General features: G+C 44.5%; 1 protein-coding gene across 1 annotated transcript in view; it reads left to right on the top strand.

The window, feature by feature from the left end:
• The window catches only part of obscna (obscurin, cytoskeletal calmodulin and titin-interacting RhoGEF a), a 41,911-nt gene that overhangs the window by 4,458 nt on the left and 17,681 nt on the right, over window positions 1–19,772 (top strand). The window contains exons 10-46 of the mRNA XM_069679535.1: window positions 50–316; window positions 411–680; window positions 804–1,070; window positions 1,190–1,456; window positions 1,580–1,852; window positions 1,946–2,209; window positions 2,340–2,606; window positions 2,717–2,983; window positions 3,072–3,341; window positions 3,442–3,708; window positions 3,831–4,106; window positions 4,223–4,489; window positions 5,665–5,931; window positions 6,314–6,580; window positions 6,667–6,933; window positions 7,041–7,307; window positions 7,432–7,698; window positions 8,316–8,582; window positions 8,710–8,979; window positions 9,166–9,444; window positions 9,547–9,804; window positions 9,902–10,168; window positions 10,261–10,527; window positions 10,752–11,018; window positions 11,188–11,454; window positions 11,675–11,941; window positions 12,101–12,367; window positions 12,605–12,871; window positions 13,113–13,379; window positions 13,694–13,960; window positions 14,212–14,478; window positions 14,720–14,986; window positions 15,301–15,567; window positions 15,808–16,074; window positions 16,306–16,572; window positions 16,734–17,000; window positions 17,105–19,726. Of these exons, the coding sequence (XP_069535636.1) occupies window positions 50–316; window positions 411–680; window positions 804–1,070; window positions 1,190–1,456; window positions 1,580–1,852; window positions 1,946–2,209; window positions 2,340–2,606; window positions 2,717–2,983; window positions 3,072–3,341; window positions 3,442–3,708; window positions 3,831–4,106; window positions 4,223–4,489; window positions 5,665–5,931; window positions 6,314–6,580; window positions 6,667–6,933; window positions 7,041–7,307; window positions 7,432–7,698; window positions 8,316–8,582; window positions 8,710–8,979; window positions 9,166–9,444; window positions 9,547–9,804; window positions 9,902–10,168; window positions 10,261–10,527; window positions 10,752–11,018; window positions 11,188–11,454; window positions 11,675–11,941; window positions 12,101–12,367; window positions 12,605–12,871; window positions 13,113–13,379; window positions 13,694–13,960; window positions 14,212–14,478; window positions 14,720–14,986; window positions 15,301–15,567; window positions 15,808–16,074; window positions 16,306–16,572; window positions 16,734–17,000; window positions 17,105–19,726 (12,258 nt within the window). The remainder of the gene's footprint in view (window positions 1–49; window positions 317–410; window positions 681–803; window positions 1,071–1,189; window positions 1,457–1,579; window positions 1,853–1,945; window positions 2,210–2,339; window positions 2,607–2,716; window positions 2,984–3,071; window positions 3,342–3,441; window positions 3,709–3,830; window positions 4,107–4,222; window positions 4,490–5,664; window positions 5,932–6,313; window positions 6,581–6,666; window positions 6,934–7,040; window positions 7,308–7,431; window positions 7,699–8,315; window positions 8,583–8,709; window positions 8,980–9,165; window positions 9,445–9,546; window positions 9,805–9,901; window positions 10,169–10,260; window positions 10,528–10,751; window positions 11,019–11,187; window positions 11,455–11,674; window positions 11,942–12,100; window positions 12,368–12,604; window positions 12,872–13,112; window positions 13,380–13,693; window positions 13,961–14,211; window positions 14,479–14,719; window positions 14,987–15,300; window positions 15,568–15,807; window positions 16,075–16,305; window positions 16,573–16,733; window positions 17,001–17,104; window positions 19,727–19,772) is intronic.

Raw genomic sequence — 19,772 nt, 5'->3', positions numbered from 1 at the left:
GTATATTTCTGAGAAACATGCACACTCTGAATTCTAATCTTGTCTCCAGAGCGTCCAGCCGTGTTCCTGAGGTCTCTGGAGGATGTAGCAGGAGAAGAGCAAGGAGAAGTCTGCCTGCAGTGTGAAATTTCCAAGGAGACAGTGACCCCTGTTTGGAGGAAGGATGGTTTGGTCCTGACGGCTGATGATAAACATGAGTTACTCCAGTTTGGGAAGTCCATGGCACTGATTATCCACTCCCTGAGCAAGGATGACGCTGGGCAGTACACCTGTGACCTGGGCACCAGCCAGACCAAGGCCAAAGTTATTGTACATGGTAAGTAGGAGGGAACATGTTTTGTTTTTTGGGAAGAACTCTACAAAATAGATTCTATGTTATAAGGCTGCTTTGTTATTTAAATCATCTGCAGACTTACACATCATGATCGCTCAGCGTTTAAAGACAACGTCCATCTTGGAAGGCGAATGCTGCACTTTTGATTGTCACCTCTCTCACGACCTCGATGATGAGCCTTCCTGGACCATTAATGGCGAGCTCGTGGTCACCAATAGTCGGATCCAGGTTATCAACAATGGCCGCAAGTACAAGTTGACCATTAGGGACGCTTTACTGACAGACGCTGGAGACGTGGTCTTCACAGTAAAAGACCTAACCTGTAGGACCATGCTCTTCGTCAAAGGTGGTTATCTCAAATGGAATGATAAGCCCTTTTATTTGTATTTTATTTTTAAATATACCATTTGACTTATGCATTTATACAAATAACGCCTGAATGTGACTGAATGCATTTTTCTTTCTGTAGAAAAGCCAGTGCACATCTTCAGGGAACTGCTCAATGTCAAAGCAGTGCCGGGTGAGGATGCAGAGCTGAGCTGTGAGATCACCAAACCAGATGTCACAATACGCTGGCTGAAAAATGGCCATTTGATCAGACAGAGCCCAAAGTACGAGATGAGTGTGGAGAAAAACCATGCGCGATTGCTCATCAAGAACACCACCATCAGAGACTCCGGAGAGTACTGCTGCGAGGCTGAAGGTGTTGCCACTCGAGCCAAGCTGGAGGTCAGAGGTAAGTGAGGATTTCAAAATAAAATACAATGTAGTGTTTTTTGCCCAATCAGTGCTGCTCGCTACTTTTATGTCCTCAAAATCTAGACAATATTTTCCTCAACTTCCTTTCTCTTTCAGACCTCCAGCACACGTTTGCGAGGGAGTTAAGGGAAACACGAGGAGAAGAAAAGGGTAAAGTGACCCTGGAGTGTGAGACCAGGCAGCCAGCCAAACGTGTGACCTGGCTGAAGGGCATGGTGGAGCTGCGCTGTGGTAGGAAGTATGTCATCAGGCAAAAGGGTGTAGTGTTGTCCCTGACCATCACCTGCCTGGAGAAATCAGACGCGGATATTTACATATGTGACGTTGGCACCATGCAGAGCCGGGCACAGCTGACCGTGCAGGGTAAGGCCAAAGTGAAGGGAACACATTGCGTCATTGTTTTTCACTGTGTTCATTTAAATGCTACTTAGTTGACTAATTAGTTTAATTAGTGGTAGAAACAGCAACTTTCCATGTTTCTAACAGGTCAGAAGGTGTTAATCCTGGATGAGTTGGAGGATGTTGAGTGCCTAGAGAGCGACACGGTCACCTTCAGGTGTCGAATTTGTCCCAGTGACTACATCGGGGTGAAGTGGTATCTGGACGAGACTCTGCTGTACACCAATGAGCTCAATGAGATCCAGATGCTGCCCGGAGGCTACCACAGCCTCACATTTAGACAGCTTGCCCGCAAAGACACCGGCACTATCTCGTTTGCAGCCGGGGACAAGAGATCATATGCCTCACTGTTGGTTAGAGGTGAGGGTTTAATCTTTAACGAGAGTGTTATTGTGTGTTTTTATCTTATATTTAATATGGTCTTCATTTGGGTTCATCTCATTATATTGCCAGAGCGGCGTCCCACCATCATTCAATCACTGGAAGACTGTGAAGCTATCGAAGGAGGGGGTTTGGTTTTGTCTTGTGTGACGTCAAAGCCGTGTCACATCCTGTGGTACAAAGATGGCTGTCTGATGTGGAACTCCTCGAGGTATTTTGCCACTCGTTCCGGCTGTGAGGCCCGGCTGACGATTCGGGAGGTGTGCAACAATGATGCTGGAGTGTACGAGTGCAGTGCCGGATCAGTCACAACTATGTCTGTTGTAACGGTCAAAGGTATAAATAGCATTTGATCTGTTATCACTTGCTTTTGTCCGACATTAAACGCCTGAGGGATGTGAATTATAAAGGATTACACAGGTAAAGTTTGAATACATTTTGAGCCTGTTATTTTGTATTTTCTTAGCGATCCCAGCAGAGTTCACCCAGCCTCTAAAGGCTCTGGAGGCTAAAGAGGGGGAGACGGTGACCCTGACCTGTGAGTACTCCCTACCTGGGGTCCAGTTCCACTGGCGGAGAGGTTTTGAGAGCATCAGGGCTGGAGACAAGTACATCATGAAACAGAGGAAGACGCTTAATTCCCTAACCATCAAAGTCGTGAAGCCTGTGGACTCAGGAGAATATACTTGTCAGTGCCGAGATCACCGCACTACAGCAAGCCTCAAAGTACAGGGTATGTCTTTAACTTCATGCACACCTTCGGATAAAATCCCCCTCCCCAATACTGTGCATGTCCTCACCACTGTCACCAAATATTGTGTTAAATATACTCTTGTTTTCCAGCTATTCCCATCACATTCATTCATCATTTGAAGAACATGCAAGCAGAGGAAGGAAGCAATGTCCTACTGCGCTGTGAACTGTCCAAACCTGGACTTCCAGTGGAATGGAGGAAGGAACAGGAGCTGGTGAAGAATGGGGTTAAGTTCCAGATAAAGAAAAGGGAGACCACCCAGGAGCTGCTGATATGGAAGCCTGTTCCTGAGGACAGTGGGGTCTACAGCTGTGTGTGTGCTGACCAGATGACATCAGCCACTGTCAAAATTACTGGTATGTAATTAGCTGTGGGTTTTAGTAATCGAAATAAAAAGTTGATAGTTATGAATAATTATCCATCTTAATCTACGTTCACCACCAGCTCTGCCAGTCACCTTCAAGCAGAAGCTGAGGAACATGCTGATCGAGGAGGGCAGCACCGCGACATTACGCTGTGAGCTGTCCAAACCTGGTCACAGTGTGGAGTGGAGGAAGAGCGGGAACGAACTCATCAGATACGGAGAGAAATATCAAATGAGGCAGAGAGACATGCTGATTGAACTGAGAGTCTTTGATGTGACGCCTGAGGACAGCGACATCTACACATGCATCTGTGGAAACATAGAGACCACTGCAACGCTGACTGTCAGTGGTAGGTGTTTTACTGACAGTGTTTTATTATGTCTGACTAGTTTACTTTTTAGGAGGAGGTCTTATTATAACAGAACCCAAACTTTATCTTTGCCTTTCAGCTCTCCCCATCATTTTCAAGCAAAAGCTGAAGAACCTCCAAGTTGAGGAAGGCCACAACATCACACTGTGTTGTGAGATCTCTAAATCTGGTGTCCCTGTGGAGTGGAGGCTTGGAGGAGATCTTCTGGTGAATGGAGAGAAGTACCACATTAAGCAGAGGGACTCTGCCCTGGAGTTGATCATCAGAGATGCTGAGCCAGAGGACAGCGGAGTCTACACCTGTGTGTGCAGAGAGCAGAGGACGAAGGCGACTGTTAAAGTTATCGGTGTGTTTGCATACTCTCTTGGTTCTTTGTGTACTGACCCCAATTTAGAAGGTTATTGAGCCCCTTGTCAAGTGCTTCGAACATGCCTGTATTGTGGTGTACATGTGTTTTTGGTTCAACAGGGGTTCCTGCCACATTTAAAGTAAGCCTGAAGAGCCAGGAGGCTGAAGAAGGGAAAAGTGTGACATTACGCTGTGAGCTGTCAAAGAAGGGAGTCCCAGTAGAGTGGCAGAGAGCGGGTCAGGTGCTGTCTGAGTTTGTATCTCGAGGAAAGTTTCAGATGGAGCAAGAAGGAAAGACAGCTCAGATTACCATTCTGAATGTCCAGCCCGAGGATGCTGGTAAATACAGCTGCGTCACTGGAGAGGAGAAAACCACGGCTGAGGTTAAAGTGAAACGTAAGTTTGAAGTGTGCACAGACCAATAACATAATGACATACCTGATGCGCATGTCGGCTTTGCAGTGCATTTTAAGCAGTTGTTATATTTTAACAACCTTATAATTTTGTCACAGCACTTCCTGTGACATTTAAAAAAGAGCTCCAGTGCCTCGTGGTAAAGGAAGGGGACTGTGGACTTTTCCTCTGTGAGCTTTCCAAACCCGGAGCTCCAGTGGAGTGGAGGAAAGGCAGAGCGATCCTTAAGCCTGGGGACAAATATGAGATGAAGCAGGAGGGACGTCTCACTAAACTCATCATCAATAATGTGGAGGAGAGCGATGCTGGCAAATATATCTGCAAGACTAAAGACAGCCAGTCAACTGCTGAGCTCACTGTTGAGGGTAAGAGAAAAGTCCAATCAGAAGTTTGGTACCAGATTTTTCTGATTCATTTTTTTGTAACTTCTTTTTTTGAACCATCCTGATGTGTTCAACAGAATCAGCTGAGCGCAGACGCCAACGAGGTCAGCTCTAATTTAGTGCAATTAAAAAACAAAGTAGACCCAGTGGGTGTCAGCACTGTGTGAGCTCCATTATGTCATTTCAATGGGGAGATTACTGTTCCATATCTTGTCTCCCAGTTTGTTCTCCTGCTTATGGCTAAATGTGACAGTGCTCTGCGTGCACTGTACATTACTGCTCATGAGCTGGGTAACAGACGTGTCACATCATAAACATACACCCCAAACTAAACTATAGCATTAGTATACGTTTACTTTTATTTTTTTCATTTTAGTGATGTTAAATGTTTCATAGTTTGTGCCAGAAAAAGCACTTTTGGTGTGACATGACGACACAAAATCACCACCTACAATGGATTATCACATAATCCATTCCACTGTTCAGTTTAAAGAGGGGTTATTATGCTGTTTCACATTATAAAACATATATCATTTTAAATGTTGGATGTCCATACACAACGTGAAGTTTCAAATCTGCAGGTAAAAGTATTCTTCTCAGCTCAGTCTGCAGGCTGCTGTGAACGCTGGGTTTTACACAGTTTTTTCTACATGCAGCCTCAGCAGGCTTCAGAGAGCTGGCCAATCAGAAGGAAGCGGGCTAGTAGGGGCGGGGTTTCTTAAGTTGAGTTTCTTTAACTGTAAATTATGCTAAGCTACGCCACAGGTATCACAGAGTGAAATATGAAGCTTGAAATTAGCTTAATACCCCCCCTTTAAACTGAGTGGTTTGTTAGATAAACCTTTTGTGAGCATGAAGCATTTTTAGTGAGCACATCACTTCTGCAATGTAACTTCCATGTAATATTCATGATGTTCATTGTCCTCCTGAAGATAAGACAATGTGTTTTGAATTCAATAGATGTTTGTAGTACCAGAATATTGTTGCTTTCAAGTGGACTTTTGTTTTATTCTTGGTTAAGCTTCAAGATGTTTACGCTGCAAAAACTGTTTTTATTTTGACAGTTTGTTATTATTAAGTCAGTCATGACGTTTACTTTGATATTATTCTGTTCCAGCCCATCTGTCGGCATTTAAAACATTTTCTCTGATTGACAGATTTACCACCAAGTTTTAAGTTGCCACTCGTCAACCAGGAGGTGACAGAGGGCAACAGTGTGGTCCTGCGCTGTGAGCTCAGCAAACCCGCCGCTTCGGTGGAGTGGAGGAGAGGAGCAGAGCTGCTGAGACATGGAGACAAATACCAGATGAGGAAGAAGGACCTCCAGGTGGAGATGAAGATCTCAGACCTCAGTCTGGACGACGCTGGAGATTACACCTGCATATGTGGAGAACAGCGGACAGAAGCAATGGTCACAGTGACTGGTGAGTACTGCATGCACAACAGTAAATGCCATTGTTTTGGCATGCAGTCAAAGATGAAAACAGAAGGGATCATGCTAAATATAAAGCTCATGTATAGTCAGAATTTTAAAACTGTGCTTCTTGTATTATCACCTCTTTATTGATAACATTACGTGTCTTAAAATGTTTCAGGTGTGTTCATCTTCAGGCTGGTCGTAATTGCTTTGACTGCACACTTTACAGTTCCTTATGTGTTAAGAAACCACTGGTGCTGACACCTAATGTAAATGTGTAAACTAAGGTTGTCTTGACTTGACTCGACAGCTAGAAATAGAGAGCTGCAAAACACATGTTCCTCTAAATGAAAACTTTTTCAATCATTATGATATTTCCTCCGCTCCAGAACGACCCATCAGATTCCTCCAGGAGCTGAAGAATATTCAGGTGCAGGAGGGCAACGGAGTGACACTCTGCTGCGAGCTCTCCAAACCTGGTTATCCAGTGCAGTGGAAGAAGGGAGACAACATGTTGACCAACGGAGAGAAATACCAGATGAAGCAGAACAGCTCCTCTCTGGAGCTCCTCATAAAGAAGAGCCAGCCTGAGGACAGTGGCTCTTACAGCTGTGTTTGTGAGGACATAAAAACGAGTGCCACTATCATCATCACCGGTGAGAGCCATTTCTCCTTAAGTAGCAGAAAAATGATGCTTTGATAATTTCCCCACCTTATTATATTTATTTGCCTCTCTCCTCAGCGATCCCAGTCATTTTCAAGCAAAAACTGAAGAACCAGGAGGCGGTGGAGGAGGGCAGCGTAACACTGCGCTGTGAGCTCTCTAAACCTGGAGTCCCAGTGGAGTGGAGGAAAGATGCTCAACTTCTGACGGAGGGAGACAAATATCTGATGAAGCAAGAGGGCAGGATGGCTGAGATGCTGATCAGAGATTTAACCCTGAAAGATTCTGCGGAGTACAGCTGTTTTGTTGGCACTGTTGTGACTTCAGCGGACATCAAAGTTAGAGGTATGTTCACTACAGCCAAATGGAAGGGCTCTTCTGTTCAGCAGGTGGTTTTGGTTCATAAGAACATTGTAGATGTTGTAAAAAGATGTTGTTTTTTTTATTCCCAGCAATTCCTGTAACTTTTAAACAAGAAGTGAAGAATGTCGAGGTGAAGGAAGGGGACAGTGGAGCTTTCTTCTGTGAGCTCTCTAAACCTGGAGCTCCTGTGGACTGGAGGAAAGGCAGAGTCGTCCTCAAACCTGGGTACAAATACGAGATGAAACAGGAGGGACGTCTCACTAAACTGATCATCAACAACATAGAGGAGAGTGATGCAGGGAAATACACCTGTAAGACTGACGACTGCCAATCAACTGCTGAGCTAACCGTCAAAGGTAAGATTAAGATCCCACTCTGGAAACCTGACATCTTTTTTTTCTAACATGGACTTTTTTTTAATGTTAACAATCCCAATTTGATAGAACCAGAATAATCACTCCTTTGATCCTCTCCTTGCAGCTCCCCCCATCACATTCAACACAAAGTTAAAGAACCAGCAGGTTGAGGAGGAAAACAGCGTGACGCTGAGCTGTGAGCTGTCGAAACCCGGCCTGACTGTGGAGTGGAGAAAAGGACAAGAGCTGCTGAAGAATAATTTCAAGTACCAGATTAAAAACCGAAACAGCATCATGGAGCTGACCATCAAAAACTCACAGCTGGAGGACAGCGGACTTTACAGCTGTAACTACGGTGATGTGAAGACCACAGCCAACATCACCATCACACGTAAGGGAAGATGTGTGATTTTAAATTCTTTAAGAGGGGGTATTATGCTGTTTCACATTTTAAGACATATAATGTTACGATGTTCGATGTTCATACTGAATGTGGGTGAAGTTTCAAATCTGTAGGTAAAAGTATGTTGGAGTAATCCCCAGACTTCTCAGCTCTGTCTGCTGTGAACGCCGAGTTTTTTCTACACAGTCTCAGCGAGCTTCAGAGAGCTGGCCAATCAGAAGGAAGTAGGCTTGTAGGGGCGGGGTTTCTTAAAGGGACAGAGCTGACTGAATTGTCTCAGGCAGAGGCTGTGTGAGGGCCTGCACAGTGAGAAAAATGATGAGTTTTTTAAATAGTAAATTATGCTAAGCTACTCCACAGGTATTACAGAGTGAAATATGAAGCTTGAAGTTAGCATAATACCCCTCGCCCCTTAAACGTTTCTGAAATTAAGAAGAAATGACCTGAATTTTATTATCGACAGTTGTAATTTAATTTCTAAAGTCTTCTAATTGATAATGTCTATTTTTATTGCAGAAAAAAACCTTGCTTTTCCTCTAAAACCCTGTCATAAAACTGTCATAGGCTGGTTTATCATGAGCATCACAAGCTTGATTTCTCCACAGCGATCCCCCTCACCTTTAAAATGGGTCTGAAGAACCAGGAAGCTCCTGAAGGAGGCATCGTGTCCCTTCGTTGTGAGCTGTCCAGGGCCGGGGTGCCTGTACAGTGGTGGAAGGCCGAGGACCAGCTCTTCCATGGGGGACGATATCAGATGACGCTGAAAGGGAAGGTAGCTGAGATGCACATCAAAAACATCCAGCCGGAGGACGTCGGGGAGTACAGCTGCGTCCTGGGAGAGCAGAAGACCACGGCTGAAGTCAACGTGAGAGGTACTTGACATGCTGCCATCTTGGAAGCAGCAATTTTAGCCTTTTAGCTAGTTTAGGATACAGTAACAGCTGTTACACTCACAGGTGACGTGTTATTATGTGTCGTTTCCTCTTTTTTTTTTACTAGCGGCAGCATCAGTGTTCTTTGAGAAGGAACTGGAGAGCCAAGCTGTGATGGAAGGGAAATCTGTGCTGCTGTCTTGTGAAGTTTCCAGTGCTAACGTCCCTGTCACTTGGAAGAAGGATAACACTGCAGTGGAAGAAGGAGGGAGATGCATCTTAAAGAAGAAAGGGCCCACACACACCCTGGAGATCAAGAAGCTGTGTCTGGAGGATGCTGGAGAGTACTGCTGTATCAGCAGAGGCAAGAAGACCACTGCCAAGCTGATAGTCAGGGGTAGGTGGATGCTACATACTACAATATTTTCATCCCTTGTTTAATGATATGTTTGTTTTTATCATTTACAGTACAAGAAATGCAGCATGAGTCTAACCACAAGGCTGTTCTCACCTAATATGTTGGAAATACATCCCATTCCATCTCTAAAAAGCCAGCTGTATCTAGCTTCCTCTTCCTCCACAGAGCGCGTGCGGATCGTTACACAGCTGCACGACATAACGGTGACTGCGGGCGAGGATGCAATGTTTGTGTGTGAGCTGAGCCACGCGGACGTGAGCGAGGGCGTCTGGTGGCTCGGCTCCAGCCCCTTGCAGAAGAACGAGATGAACCAGATGACGTGCCAGGGTCGCCAGCACTGGCTGGTCCTCACCATGACAACACCTGAGGAGACGGGCACCGTGGCATTTGTGGTTGGGGAAGAGAGGACGTCTGCGAATTTGCTTGTTGTTCCTAAGCCCAAAGGTGAGCAGAAACATTAGGGATAGATGGTGTAATTAATATCTACAATCAGGTGAGTTCCTCTGAATCTCACGTTCTAAAGTTGCATTTTATTTCATATCCTAGTTTTGTTTGAGGAGAAGCCCAAAGATGTTGTGATCATGGAAGGAGAGACAGCCACGTTGTCCTGTAAAACCTCTGATTTAACCTCTCTGGTTACCTGGAGGCGCAACCACATCCCCCTCCGCAATGGTGACAAATATGAACTTCGAAAGGAGGGAAAAGTCAACCTGTTGCTTATATATGATGTGGATCCCCTGGATACTGGCATATATTCCTGTGATACAGGAGATGTGCAGAGCAACGCCAAACTAACTGTGACAGGTATTAATGGAAGTAGTGTTGCTTATGGATTGTAGCTTGCTGTTCACTCTTACATAACAATTGTCTCGAATCCTGTCCTTTCTCCTTTTTTTCACAGAGCTCCCTCCGTTCTTCCAAGAAGAACTGCAGAGTGTAGAAGTTGAAGAAGGAGATTCAGCTTCTCTGTACTGTGAACTGTCTAAACTCGGAGTGCCAATTCAATGGAAGAAGAACAAGCTGCCACTAAGAGCCAGCAGAAAGTACGAGATGAGGCAGGATGGCTGCCTCCTCCAGCTGCACATTAAAGAGCTCCAACTTGAGGACAGTGGCAGCTACACATGTCAAGCAGGAAGCGCAGAGACCACAGCAAATGTGACAGTGAAAGGCGTGTGTCTTATGAGTTTATATCTCCCTTAATCTACCTGTAATGTTAAAGATATACAGTATAATAACGTCCTTCCAATCCTCTTTTCTTAGAGCCCCCACCGTTCTTCAAGAAAGAACTCAGAAGTGTGGAGGTTGAGGAGGGATGTGCAGCCACCCTGAGCTGCGAGCTGTCTAAGCCTGGAGTGTCAGTGCAATGGAAGAAGAACAGACTACCTCTGAGAGCCAGCAGGAAGTATGAGATGAAACAAGATGGCTGCCTCATGCAGCTGCACATCAAAGAGCTCACACCTGAGGACCGTGGAAGCTACACATGTCAAGCAGGAAGTGCAGAGACCACTGCAACTGTGTCAGTGAAAGGTGCGCATTGAGGGATGTGCATGAAACACATTTAAATAGTATAAATCTTAACTTTTTTATTTGAATTTTTGGGAACGTCATAAGCTCCTCATAAAGTAGGCTACAAAAACATCCATAAGTAAAATCCACCAACATTTCTGACCTTAGTTGAAATACCTGAAATACTTCTGTTACTTCTGTTAGGCTTAAACATCTTGCTTTACTGGTCCTCTTATCTTTTACAGAGCTTCCACCATTTTTCAAAGAAGAGTTGCAGAATGTGAAAGCTGAGGAGGGAGACACAGCCTCTCTGTATTGTGAGCTGTCTAAACCTGGAGTGTCAGTGCAGTGGAAGAAGAACAGACTGCCACTGAGAGCCAACAAGAAGTATGAAATGACACAGGATGGCTGCCTCCTTCAGCTCCATATTGTGGATCTCAAACCTGAGGACAGTGGAAGCTACGCGTGTCAAGCAGGAAGCGCAGAGACCACTGCAACTGTGTCTGTTAAAGGTTTGTCCATTTGGATATCTGCATAGTAAATTTTAAAGAGTCTGCGAAGTCTAAATCATGGACAACCTTTTTAGAATAACTGCTCGTTGTCATCTGAACGGGTTGAAATCTTATTCAGCCTTACGTTGGTAATGTCTTAAATGTAATTTCTAGCAACTTATTTTCACAGAGCTCCCACCATTCTTCAAAGAAGAACTGCAGAGTCTGAAGGTAGAAGAGGGAGACACAGCCTCCCTGTACTGTGAGCTCTCTAAACCTGGAGTGTCAGTGCAATGGAAGAAGAACAAGCTGCCACTGAGAGCTAACAGGAAGTATGAGATGACACAGGACGGCTGCCTCCTTCAGCTTCACATCAAGGATCTCAAATCTGAGGACAGTGGCAGCTACACATGTCAAGCAGGAAGTGAAGAGACTACTGCAACTGTGACAGTGAAAGGTTTGTGCATTAGGGGATGTGACTGAAATAAAGCATTTCAGTAGAAGAAATTTATGCACTTTACTGAACAATGCTTTCCTGTACTTCTTTGGTCTGTCTGCTACTCAGCCTGTCGTTCTACATTTTATGGTAAACCCACCCAATTAGGAAAGAGGTTTTCCGAAAACATGTATATATGACATCTTACTTTATTGGTCCCTGATCCTCTTATCTTTTACAGAGCTTCCACCATTTTTCAAAGAAGAGTTGCAAAATGTGAAAGCTGAGGAGGGAGATACGGCCTCTCTGTACTGTGAGCTCTCTAAGCCTGGAGTGTCAGTGCAGTGGAAGAAGAACAAGCTGCCACTGAGAGCCAACAGGAAGTATGAGATGAAGCAGGATGGCTGCCTCCTTCAGCTCCTCATCAAGGATCTCCAACTTGAGGACAGTGGCAGCTACACATGTCAAGCAGGAAGTGCAGAGACCACTGCAACTGTGACAGTGCAAGGTGTGCATTTGGCAGTGGAGAATTTTGATCGTTTTCTGCATGTATTTAACCACATAACACAACTTGATATTATAGCTGTTACAGCAGATTGACTTTCTTCTTCTCTTATTTAAAGATGTATATTAAGTTTTTGTTCTTAATCCGTACCGCTTTTTGCAGAGCTTGTACCATCCTTTAACAAAGAGTTACAAAGTGTGGAGGCTGAGGAGGGAGCTACAGCCTCTCTGTACTGTGAGCTGTCTAAGGCTGGAGTATCTGTACAATGGAAGAAGAACAAGCTGCCACTGAGAGCCAACAGGAAGTATGAGATGAGGCAGGATGGCTGCCTCCTTCAGCTTCACATTAAGGATCTCCAACCTGAAGACAGTGGTAGCTACACCTGTAAAGCAGGAACTGAAGAGACTACTGCAACAGTGTCGGTGAAAGGTGTGTCTGTTTTATCAGTGAGAAATTCAAAGTTAGCAGTGCATGCATTCAACCATTTGAAGAATGGATTAATGTCTAAACATCCTGGTATGCAAAGAGCTGTTATTATTACAGTTCCAACTTACATTGGAAGTTTGCTAACGAGTCTCAAAAATGAAAATTGATCAGACAATTTTGCCAACTTACAAGCATTTCCCTTTATACTTATGTTTGTCCAATCCTTACCTATTTTCTCAGAGCTCCCACCATTCTTCAAGGAAGACGTGCGTAGTGTGGAGGCCGAGGAGGGAGGGTTAGCCTCCCTGTACTGTGAGTTGTCAAAGCCTGGAGTGTCAGTGCAATGGAAGAAGAACAAGCTGCCACTGAGAGCTAACAGGAAGTATGAGATGAAGCAGGATGGCTGCCTCCTTCAGCTCCACATCAAGGATCTCCAACTTGAGGACAGTGGAAGCTACACATGTCAAGCAGGAAGTGCGGAGACCACTGCTAATGTATCAGTAAAAGGTGTGTCAGTTTGGCAATAAGAAAATCAGTGTTAGTGATGCATGCATTCAACCATTTGAAGAACTAATGATTGTCTAAACATGTTGGTATGTAATGAGCTGATATTGTTATAGTCCCAACTGACATTGTAAGTTTGCCAACATGTCTTGACACAAACAATTTATCAGACAATTTTGCCCCCTTTTGCTTTCATGCATTTACATTATACTAAAGTGTGTCCAATCCTTACTTATTTTCCCAGAACTCCCACCACTCTTTAAGAAAGACTTATCTAGTGTGGCGGCTGAGGAGGGAGGCACAGCTTCTCTGCACTGTGAGCTGTCCAAAGCAGGAGCTCCGGTTCAATGGAAGAAGAACAAGCTGCCCCTGAGAGCCAACAGGAAGTATGAGATGAAACAGGACGGCTGCCTCCTTCAGCTCCTCATCAAGGATCTTAAACCTGAGGACAGTGGAAGCTACACATGTCAAGCAGGAAGTGAAGAAACTACTGCAACTGTGACAGTGAAAGGTTTGTCAGTTTGGCAATAAGAATTTTAGGGTTAACCATGCATGCATTCATCCTTTTGAATGGTTGAATCCACTGAGCCACGGGGGCAGCTGAATAAGCGCTATATAAGTAAAGTTCATTTACCATTTGAAGAAGTGATGATCTCCTCAACACTTTGGTATAATGAGCTGCTATTATTAGAGTCCTAACTTACATTGTAAGTTTGCCAACAAGTCTTGACACGTACAATTTATCAGACACTTTTGCACTCTTTTGATTTGCTTTCAAGCATTTACAATATACTAAGATGTGTCCAATCCTTACTACTTTCCCAGAGCTCCAACCATTCTTCAAGGAAGACTTATGTAGTGTGGAGATTGAGGAGGGAGGCACAGCCTCTCTGTACTGTGAGCTGTCTAAAGCAGGAGTATCTGTACAATGGAAGAAGAACAAGCTGCCAATAAGAGCCAGCAGAAAGTATGAGATGAAGCAGGATGGCTGCCTCCTTCAGCTTCACATCAAGGATCTCCAAGCTGAGGACAGTGGAAGCTACACATGTCAAGCAGGAAGTGCAGAGACCACTGCAACTGTGACAGTGCAAGGTGTGAACTTTTGGAAGGGAACAATTTATTGTTTGCTCTGTGTGTATTTCTATTGAACTACACATTAATAGTCCCAGTATTGCACATTACAGTTCCGACAGCTAGATTTTAAAATGGTTGAAAAGTCTTGAAAATGTCTTTACTACAAAATGCAATTTGTCCTATTTGACAGGCGAAAACATCCATAATTTGACATGTGTAATAACTTTTTTTTTGTGTGTTGTTTTTTAAATCCATACCCACTATTTCAGAGCTTCCACCATCCTTTAACAAAGAGTTGCAAAGTGTGGAGGCTGAGGAGGGAGCTACGGCCTCCCTGTACTGTGAGCTGTCTAAGCCTGGAGTGTCAGTACTATGGAAGAAGAACAAGCTGCCACTGAGAGCTAACAGGAAGTATGAGATGAAGCAGGACGGCTGCCTCCTTCAGCTCCACATCAAGGATCTCAAACCCGATGACAGTGGAAGCTACACATGTCAAGCAGGAATTGCAGAGACCACTGCTAATGTATCAGTAAAAGGTGTGTCAGTTTGGCAATAAGAAAATCAGTGTTAGTGATGCATGCATTCAACCATTTGAAGAACTAATGATTGTCTAAACATGTTGGTATGTAATGAGCTGATATTGTTATAGTCCCAACTGACATTGTAAGTTTGCCAACATGTCTTGACACAAACAATTGATCAGACAATTTTGCCCTCTTTTGCTTTCATGCATTTACATTATACTAAAGTGTGTCCAATCCTTACTTATTTTCCCAGAACTCCCACCACTCTTTAAGAAAGACTTATCTAGTGTGGCGGCTGAGGAGGGAGGCACAGCTTCTCTGCACTGTGAGCTGTCTAAAGCAGGAGCTTCGGTTCAATGGAAGAAGAACAAGCTGCCCCTGAGAGCTAACAGGAAGTATGAGATGAAACAGGATGGCTGCCTCCTTCAGCTCCTCATCAAGGATCTTAAACCTGAGGACAGTGGAAGCTACACATGTCAAGCAGGAAGTGAAGAAACTACTGCAACTGTGACAGTGAAAGGTGTGTCAGTTTGGCAATAAGAATTTTAGGGTTAACCATGCATGCATTCATCCTTTTGAATGGTTGAATCCACTGAGCCACGGGGGCAGCTGGATAAGCGCTTTATAAGTAAAGTTAATTTACCATTTGAAGAACTGATGATCTCCTCAACATTTTGGTATAATGAGCTGCTATTATTAGAATCCTAACTTACATTGTAAGTTTGCCAACAAGTCTTGACACGTACAATTTATCAGACACTTTTGCACTCTTTTGATTTGCTTTCAAGCGTTTACAATATACTAAGATGTGTCCAATCCTTACTACTTTCCCAGAGCTCCAACCATTCTTCAAGGAAGACTTATGTAGTGTGGAGATTGAGGAGGGAGGCACAGCCTCTCTGTACTGTGAGCTGTCTAAAGCAGGAGTATCTGTACAATGGAAGAAGAACAAGCTGCCAATAAGAGCCAGCAGAAAGTACGAGATGAAGCAGGATGGCTGCCTCCTTCAGCTCCACATCAAAGATCTCCAAGCTGAGGACAGTGGAAGCTACACATGTCAAGCAGGAAGTGCAGAGACCACTGCAACTGTGACAGTGCAAGGTGTGAACTTTTGGAAGGGAACAATTTATTGTTTGCTCTGTGTGTATTTCTATTGAGCTACACATTAATAGTCCCAGTATTGCACATTACAGTTCCAACAGCTAGATTTTAAAATGGCTGAAACGTCTTAAAAATGTCTTTATTACAAAATGCAATTTGTCCTATTTGACAGGCTGACTTGACATGTGTAATCACTTTTTGTTGTTGTTGTTGTTTTTAAATCCGTACCCACTATTGCAGAACTTCCACCATCCTTTAACAAAGAGTTACAAAGTGTGGAGGCTGAGGAGGGAGCTACAGCCTCTCTGTACTGTGAGCTGTCTAAGCCTGGAGTGTCTGTGCAATGGAAGAAGAACAAGCTGCCACTGAGAGCTAACAGGAAGTTTGAGATGAGGCAAGATGGCTGCCTCCTTCAGCTTCACATTAAGGATCTCCAACCTGAAGACAGTGGTAGCTACACGTGTAAAGCAGGAAGTGAAGAGACTACTGCAACAGTGTCGGTGAAAGGTGTGTCTGTTTTATCAGTGAGAAATTCAAAGTTAGCAATGCATGCATTCAACCATTTGAAGAACGGATTAATGTCTAATCATCCTGGTATGCAAAGAGCTGCTATTATTACAGTTCCAACTTACATTGGAAGTTTGCTAACGAAAAATGACAATTGATCAGACAATTTTGCCAACTTACAAGCATTTCCCAATATACTTATGTTTGTTCAATCCTTACCTATTTTCTCAGAGCTCCCACCGTTCTTCAAGGAAGACTTGCGTAGTGTTGAGGCAGAGGAGGGAGGTTCAGCCTCCCTGTACTGTGAGCTCTCTAAGCCTGGAGTATCTGTACTATGGAAGAAGAACAAGCTGCCACTGAGAGCCAACAGGAAGTATGAGATGAAGCAGGATGGCTGCCTTCTTCAGCTCCACATCAAGGATCTCCAACTTGAGGACAGTGGCAGCTACACATGTCAGGCAGGAAGTGCGGAGACCACTGCAACTGTGACAGTGAAAGGTGTGTGGACAAAGGCGATAATGCATTTAAAATGTAGAAAACGCCTAAGAGCATGTTGACCAAATAGACTATAACAACTAAATGCATCTACAATTCCTTTTGGCATCGTATCTAGCACTGTCTCAAACAACATTGTCGTCTCCTCTGTCCCACGTATCTAGAGCTCGCTCCTTTTTTCAACAAAGAACTACAAAGTCTGGAGGCTGAGGAAGGAGATACAGCCTCTCTGTACTGTGAGCTATCTAAGCCTGGAGTGTCGGTTCAATGGAAGAAGAACAAGCTGCCACTGAGAGCTAACAGGAAGTATGAGATGAAGCAGGATGGCTGCCTCCACCAGCTGGACATCAAGGAGCTTAAACCTGAGGACAGTGGAAGCTACACATGTCAAGCAAGAGATGCAGAGACCAGTGCAACTGTGACAGTACAAGGTTTGTGCATCCTTATACCTGATTGCTACAGGAACACAATGAGTTTAATCATGTCATTTTCCATCCAGCCTTCATCACACATACATTTTCATCCTCTTGTCTAGCGCTCCAACTGCCTCCTCCAAAGGTAGAACCTCCCACGGTACTGCCTCGGGCAAAGGGCACTCTTTCCAAACCATCTCCTGCTCCAGAGAACGAGACACCTGCTGCCCCAGAGGCTAAACCTGTTCCTCCAGAGCCCAAAAAGAGAGCCCATAGGAAAGCATCTATTATCAGTTTAGAGAAAGATGTGGAGCCAATGTTTGACCTAAAACAGTCTATACCCAGGGAGAATAATGAAGACCAAAAGGGCGTCCAACCTGCAAAGTCTATAGGGAAAGACTTTGACGTAACACAACAGGAGAGGTATAAGGAGACAGATAGCGAGGTGTACAAGAACGTTGATAAGACAGTGAGACTACTGGAGAAAGATGATGGGGTGGACAGAAAATTAGAAGATACAGCACAGCCTTTGGAAACGGAGAAGGAAGTTTCCATGGTGACCAAACAACCTGGAAGGAATATAGAGAATAAAGTCAAGGTTGACCAAAGAGAAAGTCAGTCAGTCAGGGCTCAGGGAGACGCTGTATTTGAACAAAATAAAAAGCAGTTAATAGGTCTGGGAAAGGAAAATGAAGTTGAACAGAGGTCAAAACTACAAGCAAAGTCTTTAGAGAAAACAATTGAAGCTGACATGAAGAAAACAGCAATGTGGCAGAACAGCGAGGAAGAAAAACAGTCTGTGAAACCACAAGAAAAGTTTATTGAGGAGGAAAAAATAAAAGAAGAGAGATCTAAAGCAAAGGAGGGTGAAGTAGGCAAAGCAGAAGAGGAACCGTTGAAACCACCAGTAAGATCAAAAGGAAAAGTAACAGGTGGAAAGGAACAACTTCAAAATACTGCAAAGGAAACAGAGGAGACGATTGTCCCATCAATGACGCCGACTGTAAACGATCCTGAAGAAGACCGCAAGCAGAGAGGACGTGTGAAACTGCAAGTGTCGACAGAAACAGAGAGGGAGAAAAAGCCACTGAAGCATGTTGTCAACAAAGAATCTACCGACCAACCAGAAAGGGCAGAGAAAGAGGCTGAAATCGCAGCTCCAAAACCGCCAAGGAGGTCAAAAAGCAAAACAAGAGGGGGAATGGAGAAACAATATTCAAGGGACACAGAGACAGATCAAGATGAGCAGCAGATGACAAGAGTGGTGGTGAAAACATCAGATGATCAGCCGATGTCTGTGGAGTATTTGAAAAAAGAAGTGGAGGAGAAACCCAGATTCGAGAGGGAGAAATCAGAAACAGACGCTGAGATCGTTGAGAAAATTAAGCCACATGTGAAAGCTCCAGAGCAGGATGAAAACACCAAACAGCCAATCAGAAAACCAGTAACAACAGACGCTGAGAAGGTTGAGGGAATTAAGCAACCTTTTGAAGTTCGAGAGATGGATGCAAACATCAGACAGCCAATCAGAAAACCAGTAACCACAGACGCTGAGAAGGTTGAGGGAATTAAACAACCTTTTGAAGTTCCAGAGAAGGACGCAAACATCGAACAGACAATCAGAAAACCAGTAACAACAGACGCTGAGAAGGTTGAGGGGTTTAAGCAACCTTTTGAAGTTCAAGAGAAGGACGCAAACATCAAACAGCTAATCAGAAAACCAGTTACAACAGACGCTGAGACAGTTGAGAAAATGAAGCCACACGTGAAAGCTCCAGAGAAGGACACTGTCACCAAACAGCCAATCAAACAACCAGTAAAACCATTGAGAAAAGAACCTGACGCGCTCCAGGAAGTGAAGCTGGCAGTCGAGCCAATGAGAAGAGAGGAAATTCAACAAGCAGCAAAGATGACAGAAGAAGTTCCCCTCCTCTACATTTCTGAAGATGAAACCTTCTCAGAGGCTTTGACCGAGATTCCAGCAAACCTCAGCGATATCCAGACCCCAGGGTCTTTTGCTGACAGATCAACACAAGAACTGTCTACTCCTCTTCCTATTAATGAACCCCAGAAGGTCCAACCACCAAGCCAAGACACACCAGAGTTTGACATTAGCATTGAGGATGAACCACAGCTGCAAGAGGCTGCGGTCAAGATTCAAGCTGCCTTTAAAGGGTACAAAACCCGCAAAGACATGCGCCCTGTATTTAAAGAGGTGTTTAAGAACCAGAGTGCAGATCTTCATGGGACAATCACGCTTGTGTGTGTTGTTGAAGGAAAACCCAGCACAGTGCGCTGGCTGAAAAACAGCCATCAAATCACCAGCGATCATAGATGCCGTATTGAGACTACAGAGAATGGCGTGTGCACACTGGTGATCAAAAACCTGACCACACATGACAGTGGAATCTACACATGTGAGGTGGTGAATAAGTTCGGTGTGACCTCCTACAACGGGAACATAACAGTAGTACAGCCTCAGAAGCCCGCTCCGACAGCCCAGAAGCCTGTACACCCGCCCCTCGCAGCCATAACTCCTCTACAAGTCGCCCCGCAAAAGCCTGAAGCGCAGGACAAAACACAGCCTCAGACTGAAACCCAGATACCCACAACAGCTACTGATGAAGCCAACTATGTGGAAAGTACGAGCGTCTCTCTGTGGGAGGCCTACAACCTGACGGAGCAGGACGCTCAGAAGAGACTGCAAGAGAGGAGAGCATCCTCTCTCATTGCTGCCAGCTCCAGTGAGTTTACAACTGTTATCACAAAATGTGGATTTGTTTGTTTATT

This window comes from Semicossyphus pulcher, unplaced genomic scaffold (genome assembly GCF_022749685.1).
Source record: "Semicossyphus pulcher isolate SPU_LCO1_2020_fin unplaced genomic scaffold, fSemPul1.0.p SCAF_4, whole genome shotgun sequence".
Lineage (NCBI taxonomy): Eukaryota > Metazoa > Chordata > Actinopteri > Labriformes > Labridae > Semicossyphus > Semicossyphus pulcher.
This window is presented reverse-complemented; position numbering and strand designations above follow the sequence as displayed.